Below are 17,841 nucleotides of genomic sequence, written 5' to 3'. Positions count from 1 at the left end.
GATGGCAGTATTGACAAAATGTTGCCACATGCAAAGCACTGAAAGGTTGCACCTTGCTGTTTCCAAATTATTTAATTCATCATGTAAAAACATCACAATACTACTAGCATAATAAAACAAATACAAGATTGTTTAAAAAAAAAAAAAAAAAAAGTAGCCCTTTTTATTTGGAAACACACAGACAATCTGATAAGAAGTCATGCTACACGCAGTTGCTGCTACATGTTTGTTAAATCTTAAATAGAAAACCAAAAACTAGGAAAACAGCATATTACCCTGACAGAAGGGTCATCACTACATCATGAGCTTGTGCTCCCACGTGCCAGTGTAAAACAATCACTCCACTCTGCAGCTCACAACACAGTCAGACAACAGATGTGTTACAAAAAAAATCCAACACAATATCACATTTTCACATCAGTGCAATTAAAACCCGACCTGTTGGATCTTGTGCCAACAATAGCATGCAAGTCAATGACTCTCGAAATCCCCTTAGGTACAACAAGTCTTCTAATGTTTAGTGCAGCCATATTCACAAACTGTAAACCTCTCATAATTGCCATTTACTGTTAAGATCCTGGTAGGAAAGCTTTAATTCCGTTCTTTGTGTATCTGGAACACACTTGTGGGGTGCTTGGTTGATGTTTTGGAGCATTGCTGCAGCATTGTTTGAGAGTGGATGGGTTTAACTTGACTGCTTTTAAATACAGTACGAGGTCTCCGTCAGTCAAGTGGACTTTTATTGCTCCTTCCTAAGCCACTTTCTCTTCCCTCACACGCAGGCGCACACACACAAAACAAAACCTGCATGCAGTGCCTGTTTAAGGCTCTGCAACCTCCTGCAGGTCCCTCATTCCCTTGCGTTAATGTATTCAGCAGAATCAGCCACTGAGTAGGGTGTGTGATGAAAAGGGGTGGCGTGCGGGGGTCCTACAGTACATCACGATAAGGGACTGCAGCATTTTCCGCTGCATGACAACTATACATCACCTTTCACCTAAACAAACATCATCGTAAGTGCAGTATGGACAGGAGAGAAAAACGTGTCATTTAATCCGCACAATGTACGCTACTTTACGGAATCCAGAAACATACTAATCTATGTCTTTCAAAAGATCTCCCCAAATATCTTTTCTGTTCACTTGTCACCTCCCAACCCCTCACTAAATAGGACAAATTCAAAAGGAAGACAACCAATATTGCTTCCTCTCTCTTTTGAGTCTCACAAAAATAGCTTCGTTCCAGTCAGGCTGCAAGGAAACCCTCACTAAGAAAAGTAAGGAGTCAGACATCTGAGTGCCTATGCAATACAAGGCCTGTTGTGTCTTACATTGACTCCTCCCTTACGTCTGTGCAGTGAAAGTGAACAGCAGCATGAGACTCGGAAGCGGTTGGATGGCCCATGAATGGAATCGTATAAGGGCAGCTTCTAATAACTCTCATTATGAAAAATCAGCTCAGTAAAGCAGGAGGCCACAGGGTATTTAGTTTCCAGCCATTTAGATCAAGAAGTCCTTTGCTCCCCTGCTGAGGTGAGAGGGTCACATGATGGTGCAGCGGTTCCTCTGCAGCGCCCCTTGCAGGCGGATGGCGGTGTGATTCTGGCGCAGCCCCCGCGCCACGGCGATGCCCAGCAGCTCCTTGAAGAGCAGGACCACGTGCCAGTTGAACTTGGCCGAGCATTCCACGTAGCCGCACTTCCACGTCTTCTTGACCAGAACTGACACGGCCCTGCGAGGCATGAAGCGCTGCCGCTGCAGGTCTCTCTTGTTGCCCACCACCAGAATGGGCACCTCGCTGCTGCTGCCTTCCCTGCAAAGGTTGACACGGACGCCTTAGCATGTGGGTGCTGGGTGGGTGTAAGCTGAGCTATTTGCAGCTTTGCCTGCCTTTCTTCTGAGGTGTGAAGGGGCGGATTGGAGGATTAGAGCTCATGGGCTCTGGGGGGTGGGCACACTGTGCGATACTGCTTGCAAGCAATATGGAGTGTGAAAAGAAATGGCAAGTGAGTGGTTGGCATAAATTAGTGAGGGGGGATGTGTGTTTGTAAAGCACCGTCGTAGGGTGTTATTATAAACATCCCCAGTTGATCGTCAATCGCAGTCCTTTCCTGGATCGAGCTAGTACCATGGAAAATACAGTTATGTAACAAAAAAATATTTTTTATTGGTGTGGTGTGAAATTGCAAATATTATACAATACAATATTATACTGTATTGATAAAGTAAAGTGCATCTACAGTGGAACCTCGATAAAACAGACCCCGATATAACAGATATCGGATAAAACGGACCGTCGGGACTGAACAATGTGTCCAAAAATAGTTTCCATGTGTCACCTAAACTGCTGTTGAAAAAGTCTGTTAGTTCCAGAATTGGCCACTTTTATTACTGGCGCTGAGACGCAATGCAGGCAGAAAATGGGACTGACGTATTTCTGGGTGACAGATATATTTAAAAAAAAATATATATTTTTTTATAAAATTTAAAAAATGAAAAATCAATTTCCAAAAGACGTGCCTCCTGTGCCTACGTGGCAGCCATGTTGAATGTGAGGCATTGACGTGGCGGCTCTTTCATGATGGCTACATCTATTGTCTCTTGTACATAGACTCACAGCACAGAGACAGAGATCATCATGGCGGCAGTGTTAACGCTGGAAAAAAAAAAAGTCTCTGGAGTCTGGAACATAGTATTTTTGGTACAGTAACAGTTTTTTTTTGGTCAAGCCGTTCGCCTTTACCAACAGATTTGGAACTAGGATGCACATTTAATTCCTCGCAGTTGATGAAAGCGACTCGCCAATGATGAGTACTTTACGTCAACAATGTCACCATGACCAAGCACACCGGCGTGGTAAGTTTGGATAAAATCTGAAACTTTCAAACATTTTCATTTTTTAGATTTCTTTTTTTTTTCTTTGTTTGTTTTTTTTTTTTTTTTTTTTTTTTACAATAACTTCGTACGGTACTGGGTGTTTTAGGCCACAAAAAAAACTACAAAACAAGAATTTGTACTGCACAGTAATATGGGTGCATATGGCCTAAAAAAAAAGTACTTCAATGTAACAGACAATCGGCTGTATCGGACAACCCCCTGCCCCTATTAGTCCGTTCTATCGAGGTTCCACTGTATTCCACAATATTTCTTTACTTATTAGGTGTTCATATTACTATTAGTATTTTTTGCAAGATTTTTAAAGGGACAATGGGTTCCCCCTCCCTCATTGGCTCACCACCTGTGGGATGGGCCAAGGATTGAGTCGGATTATCCAGATATTCACGGATTCTGAATAGTACAAGGAGAAACAATTGGATTGTGATTCGCTAGTCATCCGTTACTGTCAATGCGAATAGCAATTGGGGATTTAGACGGCGAGTCCAAGCTCTAATGGTCACGGAATGAATTGAACTCGTATAATTTCTTCCTTTGGCACAGCAACTTTCAGCATTCACACGACATTGCTCATTTTAATTTTCTGTTTTTTAGTAGGCAATATGAGAAGGGTAGGGAGACCTGATCATTTTTCATGAAAACAAGTGAAATAAGATCCTGTCCAATATTTTATTAGTTACATTACGGTGCATGAAGGCCCGCCCAATGACCGCTGTAGTTCAAACAAATGATCTGTGCCTCTTTTAAGGATTAATAAGGCCTGCTCTTTGTTACAGTCTACCTCATTTTATGACAAAGACTGGCATATTAGCACATCTGACAGGACAGATGGCGCGATAGCTCAACACACAGAATACGCAGGAATACCCACTGAGAGACTTGAACAGAATGATTTTACAGCCCTGAGATGAAATTTTATAAGACTTGAAAAACACACTGCAGTAATCACACCACTTTTCTCCGTTTTCCAGGCTGTATACAAATATCTGCAAGAGGAACAAGATGTACCGAGCATGTGACAATATTGCTTCATGCCAGTGGGCTAAACAAAGGCAAATGTTATAAAAATAATAAAAACAAATTTAACTGATGTCTGGAGAATGTGCATTCTGCCCAAATAAATATTTTTATTAGAAATAACTAATCCCCCCTACCAGCCATGCTTCAGATCTTAATGCAATGCATGATTACACTTTTTTCCTGCATCCATTCCTCATGCAAGTCTTTTTTTTCCATCTTTGGTTTAGAGAGCTATTACGACACGGAGCATAAACCTTCACACTAACGCGCAAGACCCAAGGTGGGTCAATCGGCTGTGTGGGGGCAGTGCAGTCATGAAACCCCATTCAAAACAAATGAAGCTAGCCATTAGACCTTTCAAAATGTGTGTACTTTGCAAGCGTTATCTCCATCTTACAGTATCAATTTGCCGCATCTGGCGTCTATTACCAATAGAAATATGCTTAAAAAGTCATCTTCGACACTCCAGTCACATTTGAGGTCTCCCGCATGTGGCAACGTGCAAATCAAATGTCATTACTAAACTGTTAGGATGCTGGAGGAGTGTGCGGAATTAAAAGATTTATTACCGCCTATATATCACGGTCACGCTGTCACAAAAGTGTTTATTGTATACTTTGGGGTCTGGCCTGTAAAATTGGACGTTTTCTGAGATGTCATCGCAAATCAAGCGTGATAGATAATAAGTTGCTTGCCAGATGAAGTGTGGTGCTGACCATACCGGTGTTCTACTATCTGCTGCCTGATCATCTTCACATATTCAAAACTCTCCACGCAGCAGATGTCGTACACCAGGATGTAAGCGTTGGCATTGCGAACGCCTCTGCAACGCAAATCCAGCCACTCCTGGAGGACACACATACATAAATAATGCGTAATTATCCGGATCAAGATGCGCTACAAACACGCAAAATAAAACCTTCCCAATTCAACACAATTGCATGGTTTACATTTTTAAAAACATTTGAACACAAACAATGCTGATAACTTGAGTTGAGGCGTTGAGTGTAAAGATAGTTCAAATAAAAAGTAATGTACAGTATGGCATTTTGTGATTGTACAGCATACAATGGTTCATAAAAACATATCTTCCTTCAATGCAATTCAAAGGTATAATGCAAGAATGCTAAAGTTCAGCAGGTAGACCTTTTAGCAGAAATATTTTACTCGTTGGCACAACCACAGTGGCTTTCATCCTGCTGAAAAATAGTCCACACAGTTTCACGTTGCTTCTGTTGTATTTGTATGCTATATGCTTCGAAATTCTCATAAGAATGCCTTGTGCTGCAAAATAATGGAAGTAGCTATAGTGTTTGTGGGGGTCTATGTGATACATAGAATACATAACTAACTACAACAGCATACAATGGAATACACAGTAATAATAGAGAGAAACTGAACAGCATGTGCTTCATTTTTGACTCCAAATCACTTTGGCTCAGGGTCGGTGAAGCGTAAGAGACGGTTTGGAAAGGTGGTCGACCCACGGCGAAGTCATAAAGCATGGCAAGCGTCTGCTGGTAAGTACTGTATCTTAGCTACGAATGAGGAAGGAGAGCGGCAGCACAGAAAGAAGAAAACATGAAGCAGAACAACTGCATTACTGTTGAACATTTCTGTTTGACATTATAAGTTGCAAAGTATGTTTGGTTTCAAATTAGAAAACAACAATTACAGTATATTCATAGCGTTGCCGTGATCTGTCACCAACCCACTCCTTCCAAGCCGCCACAACAGCGCCCATTGAATTTCAGTATATTATTCCTGCTACAGGATGGAGATGGGAAGAGAGGACTTTCGAGGGCTGTGATGTCAAGGCTTGCATTCGAGGGGGAAATGAGAGAAGAAACTCAGCCTTGAGATAATGTTTGAGAAGATGGGAAAGATAACCTCGGATCAACTTGTGAACTAAATGAAGGGGTGTTTTTTTAGAGCTGGAAACTATCATAAAATCCGTCTGGCACCTTCTACTTGAAATTTTACCACTCAATGGCACAGAGCAAAATATTAAATCTGAAAAGTGTCAAGACCTATTTGAATTAAAGATGTAACTGCTAAAAAGATTTTGTCTCGTCTCCTGTTGCCATGCTAGCCTGGAGAAAACTGCGGAGGATCATCACACTGTATTTCTTTAGGAGTTATTAATCTATTTTGGTGACAGCAATTACTAATTGCATTATTGTACAGCTTGTGTGCCATCACCTCCACAAACGAGTAACAAGTAAGGTCGTCATATTTTAGCAATCTTGCTGAAACATACAAGACAGGCATCTGGACTGTTGGGTTTCCATTTGTGTGGGAATTTTGACATGCACGTGTTAAAAAAAAATAAACGTAGTACTTATTGTTTACGCTTTGTTTCTTTATTCATTGCTCTCACACATATATCCTCATATCATCATCACTTCTTCCTCTTGAGGTTTTTTTCTTCGCACTAAGGCCCTAAATACTCCCTTGCACTGATCCAGTAATCACATTTGAATTGCTTAATATTTTGGATTATATACCGCAGAAGACAAAATTAGGCTAACTGCCAACTACCAGTATAGATTTTGATGTCTTGATCTCAATTGTTCGTGTGATAAAACATAGTTCGTAATCATTGAAAGGAAGAAAATTATGTTTTTGGTCATCAAAGTCTTAAAGTTTTATTTTGAAAACCATGTGCATCCAGCAGTGTCTCTGAACTCATGTAAAACCGCTCGTCTTGGTCATGTTATACGGTAGTAAAAAAGTAAACCCACAAACTAGCAAAAATGAGTTTAAAAAAGGCTTTGGGGAGCTTCCATAGAAATGGGAAAAGACCAAATTATGACAAATGTTCCATATCCTATTTTAGGAAAGAAGATTTTCAATGAAAACTTTGACCAAAACGAAATTATGAAGTAGAATGGACATAAGCACCGTAACACGCTTCAGGTGTCATTGTCTCCTTTTACACCAAGATGGCACGACTTGCTGAATAGAAACAAGCAAAGGGCTCCAACTGATTACAACTACATTGAGCAAAATGGTGAGTTTTAATTTCTATAATTTTGTAGAAATATTTTGATTTGTTTCTATTCCTCTCCATCAAAACATTGGTTTACGTGAAAGTGGTCAGTGGCGAAACAAAGCTTGGGGTCCGCTGCATGCCTTAGAAGGCAAAATTAGCCTTATGAACTCTGCCAAGCAACAAGTGTGACATTTCCAGAAGAAAAAAATAATAGTTGATCTAAGTGCATGTGTCTGATGGTTAACATTTTATTACAACTGTGCGACAGTACAATGAATGTGATTTAGAAGATTTGCATTGGAAGAGGAGATGGAATTAAAAAGCATCTCAAACAGTGAGAGAAAGAGAGAGTTTGAGAGAGAGAGAGAGAGAGAGAGAGAGAGTACTGTAGTTTGAAGGTGCATGAACGGATTTTTGTTTAGTCCATTATTTTGTATTGAGGTTTTGTTGTTTCTGATGCACCTGTAACCCACAGCACTTTGAAAAACCACGTATCATCAAGGTGGTGATTATGATCCATATTTTCACTTCATGCTTCTGATTAGCATTGGACCCCTCCCTTTGAAGCAATGATTGCTCTAATTCGCCATACAGTTCTCCCCTGTGGTAATTATATTACAGTACTCCATCCCACAGCTCCGTGTAACCCAAAACTGTAATGCTGAGAATCCTATTACAAATGTTGAAAATGTGGCTTCCAGCTTGTACAGGAACATTTGTGCGCATGGCGGAGGTGCGCCAGGACGAAGATTGGTGTTACTTGCAACGATGGAAATGCAAACACATTGGAGTCAGGGCGGCTTGCGGAGTGTGAGACAACGCGCACATCTGCAGAGATAATGAGGCTGCTCAAACATGTATATGTATATATATATATGTATAACATTTTATATATAATATATATATTCTGCAGTTGTCAGACTAATGGGACGCAAGTAATTTAATAACAGGATGTCAACACAGCTCACTCTCATTTGACAATCGTCAGGTGCGCAGTGACCTGAGTTGCAGCTGAGCTAAAAATAGCATCTTGTATTCTCATCTCATATCCTGCTTGAGGTCCCAGTCATGTTTTTAAATGTGGAGGACAAGGGGGAGGGGGAGGGGGAGAAGGAGGATGGGGAGGAAGAGGGGCAGGGCGCAGCGAGACGATTTCTCCACAGCTGAGCAAGACACAAAAGGTAAGAAACGAGTGGGGGAAGAGGCAGCCACACGTTGCTGATGAAGTCAAGTGGATTTTTAAAAATGCATGTGTGGGCACGTTTACAGTATTTGTGCCACAGTGTGCTTGTGGGACCATGGCTGTGAAGTGTGGTGCTACTGTTTGGAGACAGTATTCTGGGAAGAAAAAGAGCATCTCCTCCTTCTCTCCTCACGAGCCAAAACACAACACGTTTCCCTGACAACTGCAGACAAATGACAAACGATAAAGCTGTCCAAGTCTCCTAATTTAGGGAGCCACAATGAATCATTGTGATGGAGCCATATCCATGTAACCTGTGGCGGTAGGGGTCTTGGGTAATTAGTGTCAACCACAGGTCACACAATCAGATTTGCAATTAAAATCTATTGGTCCCCTGAGGATAAAAACGTCCATTACTCAACGGTGACCTTACCAAGAATATTTTAATCTGTCCGAGACAAACCCTTTCTAGAAATTCACAGCGTTTCACATAACGTGGAGACAGTGGCCCATTGCTCATTAGTTGTACTTGCGCACAGAATGAGAAAATGGTGTGCCTACTTTTGGGAAACTCAGTCAAAATGAGCTAATAAAGACAGCTTCACTGAATAGTTCAAATCCACTTGGACAGCCTGTCATTTACAAAAACGAACATACTGAGTCAAAAAATATGGTGCTCCACGGATATTGTTTCACTTTTGTGCTTTACTGAGAGATAGTCCCATCAAATATACTGTACGACTACGTTTGGGGTCGCCACAGCGTGTCGTCCTTCATGTAAGCCTCTCCTGCAACCTCCTCTCTAACACCAACTTTCCTCATGTCTTCCCTCACTAAATCTAACAAGCTTCTCTTTGGTCTTCCTTGAGCTCTCTTGCCTGGGAGCTCCATCCTCATCATCCTTCTAGCAATATACTCACTCTCTCTCTCCTCTGGATGTGTCCAAACCATTCAAGTCTGCTTTGTCTAACTTGGTCTCCAAAACATCTAACCTTGGCTGTCCACCTGATGAGCTCATTTCTAATCCTATCCAACCTGGGCACTCCGAGAGCGAACCTCAACATCTTCATTTCCGTCATCTCCAGCTCTGCTTTCTGTTGTCTCATCACTGTCTCTAATCCGTACATCATGGCTGGCCTCACCACTGTTTTATAAACTTTGCCCTTCATCCTAGCAGAGACTCTTCTGTCACATAAGACACCTGACACCTTCTTCCACCCGTTCCAACCTGTTTCTTCACTTCCTGACCACACTCACCATTGCTCTGGACGGTTGACCCCAAGTATTTAAAGTCCTCCACCCTCGCTATCTCTTCTCCCTGTAGCCTCACTCTTTTCCCTCCACCTCTCTCATTCATGCACATATATTCTGTCTTACTTCAGCTAATCTTCATTTCTCTCCTTTCCAGTGCATGCCTCCACCTTTGTAACTTTTCCTCCACCTGCTCTGTGCTTTCACTGCATATCACAATGTCATCTGCGAACATCATGGTCCACGGGGATTCCAGTCTAACCTCATCTGTCAGCCTAGCCATCACCACTGCAAACAGGAAGGGGCTCAGGGCTGATCCCTGATGCAGTCCCACCTCCACACTAAATTCCTCTGACACACCTACAGCACACTTCAGCACTGTTCTGCTGCCCTCATACATGTCCTGTATTAATTCTCTACCACGTCAGACTTCCGCATGCAGTACCACAGTTCCTCTCAGCCTGTCATAGGCTTTCTCAAGATCTACAAAGACACAATGTAGCTCCTTCTGACCTTCTCTGTACTTTTCCATCAACATCCTCAAGGAAAATAATGCATCTGTGGTACTCTTTATAGGCATGAAACCATACTGTTGCTCGCAAATACTCACTTCTGTCCTGAGTCTAGCCTCCACTACTCGTTCCCATCACTTCTTTGTGTGGCTCATCAACTTTATTCCTCTATAATTCACACAGTTCTGCACAACACCCTTGTTCTTAAAATGGGCACCAGCACACTTTTCCTCCATTCCTCAGGCATCTTCTCACCGGCTAGAATTCTGTTGAACAAGGTGGTCAAAAACTCCACAGCCACTTCTCTTAGATGCTTCCATAATTCCAGAGGTATGTCATCAGGACCAACTGCCTTTCCATTTTTCATCCTCTTTCGTGCATTTCTAACTTCCCCCTTACTAATCATTGGCACTTACTGGTCCACCACACTTGCTTCTTCTACTCTATCTTCTCTCACATTTTCCTCATTTATCAACTCCTCAAACCAGCACACTACTGGCACCAGTCAACACGTTTCAATCTCTATCCTTAATCACCCTAACCTGCTGCACATCCTCCCCATCTCACATCCTACCTGTCGGGCATAACCACTAATTACATTATACATACCACCCTCAATTTCAAGTTTCAGCCTCATCACTTCATCTAATACTCTTTTCACCTCCAAGACATTCTTAGCTAACTCTTCTTTTAAAATAACCCCTACTCCATTTCTCTTCCCATCTACGCCATGGTGAAATAATTTGAACCATGCCCCTTAACTTCTAGCCTTACTGCCTTTCCACTTGCTCTCCTGGACGCACACTATATCAGCCTTTCTCCTAATCATCATGTCAACCAGCTCCCGAGCTTTTCCTGTCATGGTCCCAACATTCAAAATCCCCACATTCAGTTCTAGGCTCTGTGCTTTCCTCTTCTCTTTCTGCCTAAGAACCGCTTTCCATCTCTCCTTCGTCTTCGACCCACAGTAGCTGAATTTCTACTGGCGCCCTCTAGGTTAACGGCACTGGTGGCAGACGTTGTCAACCCGGGCCATCACCGACCCCGTATGGAATTCTTCGGATGAACACTCATATTTTTTAAGCCGGATGCCCTTCCTGATGCAACCCTCGGCATTTATCCAGGCTTCGGACCGGCCTACAGTTTGCGCTGGCTTGTGCCCCCCATAGGGTTGAATTAGCAAATATACTGTACATACTGTTTATATGCAATGTTTAAAAAACGTTATTTTACCATGGTCATACATGGTTTCTTCTTCTAAAATATTATTTATTTTTTTTTTTTTTTTTTTAAAAAGCTCCACTTTAGCGTTTGCTGCACTTGGGTGCCGCCACCACACTTAACCGCACTAATCTTGACACCTGTGACTAAAATGGCCTAATGGCGCCTTTACAGCTCCCCAGACACCATTTGTACTCACACAAATGCACACACAGACACACACACACACACACAGCCTTCAGGGATGAGCGCTTCATATTTGGAAGGCTCTAAGTTACATAATGCAGAACATTATGTAATACCAAGCTAACAACATGGACAGAGGAAACTAAGAAAAATGTCCAGACGCTTGTGTCCAAAATAAAACGGAATTAATGAGCCAACTGTGAGGCTGTTATCGCATCTCATTGACGCACTGTGGCAAACATTCAATATTATCAGCAGTAGACAGCTGCACCACATGACCATTAAAGTAGAAAGATGGACATCTTATTTGTTTCCAATATTAGACTGGATTAAAGAAAAAAAAAAATCATAATGAAATGTTCATTTTTCCAAATATAACATGGAGCTGCTCAGAAGCACGGAGGCACGCTGACTCACCGAACCCTGCAGCTTATTCATGACAAATTAGAGGATGCTATTTGGTCAGCCGTCCTTCAACAGTGTCCATTAAACTTCAGGCAACCTTTCTAATTGACTGCACTGAATTCCTCCTGCCTTCTCCGTTGCGCTTTTATTCCTACAACTTTTTTTTCCTCGAACCTGCTGTGTTGGTGCATGTCAGTCCAAAACAATTGATACTCTGAAACAAAGTTTGAATAGGTGTTATGAATAGGTTTGAATTTGTTTGAATAGGCATCTATCTGGAAATGACACAAGAAAGTAAAGGACTGTAAGTAGGCTTTATATGATCAGGCTTTTTGGGGCCGATCAGCGAGTTGAAAAAAAACGATAACCGATCACCGATCCAATCACAAGATGGAGCAATGTGTCTATTTAAATGACCTGTTCATTTACTGTATATACTTGTGTACTTAATTGCTCAAAAAAGTATATTTACAATAAATAATGTATCTTTGTTCATCTATTTATGCCAGTGAGGCATAGTGACAGACAGAACAAATGATAAATGGTCTTCTATTAGATGGCAGGAAGTACATACAGTAATTAATGTATCCACTTTTTGTGACATTTTTGTTTGTTGGTGTTCCGGGAGATTTGTCCATTGTAAAATATGTCCCTTGGCTCCATAAAGGTTGGAAATCACTGCTCTAGTCAGATCAAACCAACATTACATGACAGAAATAATGGGTGCTAACTTACTGTAATTAAATCAGGTTATTTTTAATGAAATTACTTCACCTACACCGAAACTTTAGCGCATGATTTGACAGAACGGCGGCATGTTTACGTCCAACAGTTTGTGGTACCACTAGCTTGCTAGGCTACATAACATTTTGTTGCCTGCTTGCGAGCCGTATCGTATTCAAAGTACGGGAACATACCTCAAGCAAGCCTTAAACGAACGTCCTCTCCTGTCCTGAGCACCGGTGACCACCAACACACGTTTTTCCCCATTTTGTCCTTATAATACAAAGTCGGCACGCTCAACTCTTGTTGTCGCCGCCACGGCAACGAGTGTATCCGGTCGCATTTGAGTTGACAAGATAAAGCCCAATGATCCTAAAACACGGGATGCAGTGGTATTGGAATACATGATTTTATTCCAGTAGTCTGACATAGTACAATCGTGAAAGAACAAATTTGTCTTATAGTCTGATCCAGGCATTATGTGTTGTCTGTCTCAGACGTGTTGTCTTCCACACCGCCGACATGTATTTTTATTTTTTTTTGTAATAACTTTATTGGCCGTCAGATATTTCCAATACTACGTCAAAAGATGCGGGACAAGGCTAAAAATAAACTAGCTTTTGGATTCAAACATACTGTGCACGATGGCGACGCGGATTAAATGTCTCTTGCGGATCGGCGAATTATGACGTTAAAGCCGATCAGCATAAAATGCTGATCAGCCCAATAAAAAAAAAAGAATATAGCAATTCAAAAGACTCACACAAACAGTTTTTATGTTTACACTATCAGACACTGAGATGCTTCTGAATTATAAAAAAATATATATAGTGCAAGCTATATGTTATGACGTTCCGGACCATCTTGAAGACATTTTCCTGAACTAGACGTGACTTTTATTTGAAGACCCCTGTTTTAGAGTATTCTAATCAGCTATATGTTTTAAAAATGGGATGTTTATGCAATGAGAAATTCTATGAATAATAATAATTTTGCCAAAATGTAATAAACATGAAAACTTAATATTTCAAATAACTCTTAACACGACATCTTATAGTCTTTCATCGGTCATTTCCAGATAAAGGATGCCCATTCACCGAATGCAAATTTACTTCCAGTCAAAATATTGTCAAAATATGAAACATGCTGGACTCAGCTCCATATACAGTATTTCACCTGGTCTAACCAGAGTTGAATTTCTTTGCCTGGAGCGCTCCAAATCGAGCAGGGCGGTGATTCAAAAACACACCGTGTCTCATCAGCCTGCTCATTATGAACAGAGGACGTGAACACACAAAGCGAGAAGCCTTTAGTACAAGCCGGACATGACTGGAATAGACAAAACAACTCAATTAAACGGGGAGTGGGGGGAAAAAAAGGCCTGGAGTCCTCGCAGGTTAGCTGCTGAGCAAGGGCCACACATAAATCTTGCTCATAGAAATGTTGTGGCAGCACTCAGCTAATGGTTTTCTTTGTCTGTGGATACCTTTCCGAGGCTGCGACTGACAACAGACAACACTCCGCCACACATTGTGATGAAATGCTGCTTCGATATTATTCAACACATCTGTGTGCTTAAAAGCCTCCTCGTGTGACTCAAAGCGTAGCCCACACTCCAGCAGCGGCACACTCATCGTGTCTCATTCCAGCTCTCCTTTCGTCTCCTCAAAGGGGGGTTGAGCGTCATTGAGATCTGCCTTTTCCCAAACTGATGGCGGCTCCATTTTTACTGGGTCGTCGACTGTCGGTGTAAAATGACAGAAGTCAAGAACAGACTTTTGTTACTCCCGCAAAAAAAAAAAAAAAAAAAAAAAAAAGGGATTTCCATGAAACGATGTGGAGGGCAGGCACAAGAGCAAAAACCCATTCAATTTTTTGGTTTGTTTTTGGTGCAAATCCATATAAGATTGTTGATTTACCATTTGAGTCAAAATGGAAATATTCCCCCTGCCCCAGAATCCAAAATGGTACACTCCCATCGGCTTACTTTGTCCTCCATGTAGCGCATTAGCGATATTGATTTAGGCTTGTTGTTTATGTTGACTTATGTTGGGATTTTAAGACAAGATATTATATTGCACAAGGAGGATTTAACTGGTTGTTACAGGATAGAGATTATTTCTTTTTGTGTGGTGAATTCTCAAAATAAAAGACATGACAGTGGTACCTTGACCTATGAATTCTCCAACTTACGAGGTTTAGAATGCAGGTGGAATTCTGACTGTCTAGACATTGCAGATGTTCCAGCAATACATGATGTATTTTAGTAAATTTGGTTCCTGGGAAATTGGATCTTGAGCGGAGAAAGTTAGGCGAAACTGTGATTGAGATGAAGACAGAGGACTCAATTCAAATGTCAGAAAATCCAAGAAAAGTGAACTGTGTGAGCGAAATGTCCCATTGCTCTGGACCGCTCTGAATCTGTTCAAGAAACCTTTCATCTGCTGCTGTGTCTCATTTTGTCTTTTAGGCGACACCTTCACGGTGCGGACAGCCACATCTGCTGTTCAGGAGGCCCACTTATTTGCGATGCCAAAGCGACAAGAGAAAATAGCCGCGCCGTCATCAGGTGTTACAAAGCAACTAAATATGGCGACCATGGAGATTTGGCTCTGGAAAACAGCCACTCTCTCGAGGACATGAGTCACACCTTCAGCTGAAATGGTTTGGAGTGCACATCCGGCACTTAAACACAGACAACCTTGAGGTGTTTTTGCACCTTTTTTGGTCACCAGGTTCATGATATAATCAGATCTACTTCTTCACGGGAAAAAAAGGAACTTCACTTTACAAATTTGCTTGACCTTTTAGGCACTGTCCTCAGTCAGGTACACCAAAGCATCTTATGAGACCCAATACAAGAGCTGTATTTTAAAAAAAAAATGGAATAAAGTTCTGTTTTTGTTGATAGTGTCAACGTAACAATATTATTTTGGTTGTCCCGGTAGGTTGCAGTGTTGTACATTATAACCGCATCATACTAAGAGGTGGCTCTATTTTATTTTTTTTTAGCAGCTTGAAAGTATTCTGTATTCGTGGATTCTTTTGACTGTGAAGCAGACAAGTAAAGTACATTCTCAACATGGCGCCTGCACAGACCTAATGTAGTAAAAATATAGCAATAAGATGACTGTATTTACTTTTTCATCTGTAGAAACCTATATTTTTACAGTAAAGAAACTGTCAGCCTGTCGTCCTCACCTCCGCCGATAATGAAATTTTGACCTGTGGTCATCTGGCAAAAAAGGGCAGGCTGTTCTATTTTTTAAATGTGGGATTAGAAAAGCAAGTGCTCTGCCGACATATGCGCCATCATCCAGCATTTGTGCCACAGCAAGGATACAAGGTCACGCAGAAGCAGGTTAAAAAAGACAGCGTGGTTAATAAATAACAATGCACCGTTCTGTCCTCACTGGGGGCACTTTAAAACGTCAAAGTGAAGTGTTAAGTCAGTTGCGTCTCCATAGCAACTACACCGGGGACATCTGAGCGTGCTAAAAGAAATAAATATCAGTGTTGTGGTCCTTGGCGGTTGCCAATGTGAACAGAACTGATCTAAGTATGAGGAAAGTGTCTTTTTTTTCCCACTGTAAAAAAATAGCAATACAGGAGCAGTCGATGTCTCAGGGTACAGACTGCACATCCCTGTAAAATGAGCAGTGTCGAACCTTTCGGAATATTGGCTAAAAGGCTCTACATTGATTTGATCAGAAAGAATTTAAATGATGACTTTGTATTTTTGGCCAAAATGTATCCAGGCCTGGATGCTCTGTGTGAAAACGCTAGTGCAAAAACAATAGTGCACCCCGGCATGTGAACACCATAGCGTCGTTCTCTGGGCTTGCTTTTCTTCTGCACAACGGGGGCTTGAGACCAGGTCAAATACACAAAAGAAGGTCTTCACCAGAACAACACGAAGGCTTTGGAATGGCCCAGCTAGGGAGCAGTCAAAGCCCAGACCTACATCCAATTGAAAAATTGTACGGTGATCTGAAGAAGGATACCCTCAAAGTCTGTCGCAAGTGGTGTTGCCTTGACTTTTATGTTTTCCCATAGATTTACTAACATTGTGAGCTGACTAACAAACAAAAAAATGCTACATTAGACATAGATAACAACTACAAAAATACATCTAACCTTTATTGTTTGTTCAGATTAGACAGAAATTTTTACAACGCCAGAAGCTGGTGGTTTTCAGGCTGGCTATAAAATGAAACGCACTGTTTGTGAATCCTTCTTGGAGCTGACAACAACCAAAAATTCTCTTATATGAGGCCATGGATGGGGAATATCGCGCGTCCAGGAATCTGTTGCACCACTGTAGTTAACACTTTCTGGGTCATGTCCTAGAGATCTCAAAACCTCAACACCAATTGACTTTACGGCGAAAACCTCGTTTTCCGCGGGGCATAGGGGCCGAGTCAAATAGCAAAACCTAAGATTCCACAAGTTGGAAGTGCTACTCTTCTACATGAAACTCTGCAACTCACTTCAACATAGGTCCATCATGCTAAGATGCCACAAGATGGCAGCAAAGTCCTCTCAATGAGACCCCTCAACTCACTTCAACATACAGGCATTCTATTTTCAAGACTGGCAGAAATTAGGCATGGTGCACTTCATTTAAAATTAAGATGCGTCAGTGAGTTGTAAATCGAGTCCATAGTCACTAGGCACCAAAAGCCAGCAAAATGGTGCCAAAGTAATAATTTTATTGCTTTGGCTTGCACACAAAAAACAGTGAATATTTGAGCTTTTCAGCAAATAACTGTTTTTCGGGACTAATAGATCCCCCCCCCCCCCCCGCAAAAAAAATCTGTAATCGCTAACTGCAAATATGGAGGTGTTCACTGTATCTCACGCTATTTAAATCTTTATGTCGTGGATTTTGGAAAACTATTAAACCCATTTTGACTCAAATGTTTTTTTTTTTTTTTCTCAAATGTAGGAACGAAAAGTAAAAAGTTGTGTCCCCCCCCCAAAAAAAGTACAGATAGCCTAGCTGAGAAATGTACTTAGGTAACGGAGTATTTGTAGCCTACTTCATTATTAGTTGTGAGAAGAAGTACTGCTTGTGTTACCTGACTGGAGCTGGATGGGAAGGAAGAGATCGGCGGGACGTCCAGGACCTTCAGCTCGTACATGCTCCCGTTGAGGATGACGGAGGGTCGGTACACATATCTGGAGCGGGTCGGCGTGTACACCTCCGAGAAGTCGTTGTAGATGAACTGGCGGATTATAGACGTTTTGCCCACTCCGGGAGCACCGATGACGGCGATACTCAGCGTCTCCACCATTCCTGGTGACCGGGGTCAACACCATGGACACCCGGAAGTCAAGCTCGAGTTCCCGCTCACAGAGGTCAAAGTTACAACTCCAGGCTGGAGGGTCGAACAAGTCATCCACGCGCCCAGCAGACGTCACGTGTTCTCTGTAATGGCATCCTGTGGA

General features: G+C 41.8%; 1 protein-coding gene across 1 annotated transcript; it reads right to left on the bottom strand.

Annotated features, from left to right (window-relative positions):
• Nucleotides 1–128: 128 nt before the first annotated feature.
• Nucleotides 129–17,692, bottom strand: rasl10a (RAS-like, family 10, member A). Its single transcript, XM_061768427.1, has 3 exons — nucleotides 17,472–17,692; nucleotides 4,636–4,760; nucleotides 129–1,812 (listed from the first exon to the last, which is right to left on the bottom strand). Exons 1-3 carry the CDS (start codon nucleotides 17,685–17,687, stop codon nucleotides 1,542–1,544), a joined length of 612 nt encoding a protein of 203 aa, XP_061624411.1. The 5' UTR covers nucleotides 17,688–17,692; the 3' UTR covers nucleotides 129–1,541.
• Between the last annotated feature and the right edge of the window lie 149 nt (nucleotides 17,693–17,841).

The sequence above is a fragment of the Phyllopteryx taeniolatus genome, chromosome 3, assembly GCF_024500385.1.
Source record: "Phyllopteryx taeniolatus isolate TA_2022b chromosome 3, UOR_Ptae_1.2, whole genome shotgun sequence".
NCBI lineage: Eukaryota > Metazoa > Chordata > Actinopteri > Syngnathiformes > Syngnathidae > Phyllopteryx > Phyllopteryx taeniolatus.
Note: the sequence above shows the minus strand (reverse complement) of the source record. Positions and strands in the feature narration are given on the sequence as shown.

Bases quoted from the DNA above. Each gene is read 5' to 3' on its own strand.
- rasl10a (XM_061768427.1), bottom strand. From the start codon at position 17,687: ATGGTGGAGACGCTGAGTATCGCCGTCATCGGTGCTCCCGGAGTGGGC. The intron at 4,761-17,471 runs GTAACACAAGCA...TGTGTCCTCCAG, and splicing joins TCCCATCCAGCTCCAGTCAG to GAGTGGCTGGATTTGCGTTG. The intron at 1,813-4,635 runs GTATGGTCAGCA...CAACCTTTGCAG, and splicing joins CAGCAGATAGTAGAACACCG to GGAAGGCAGCAGCAGCGAGG.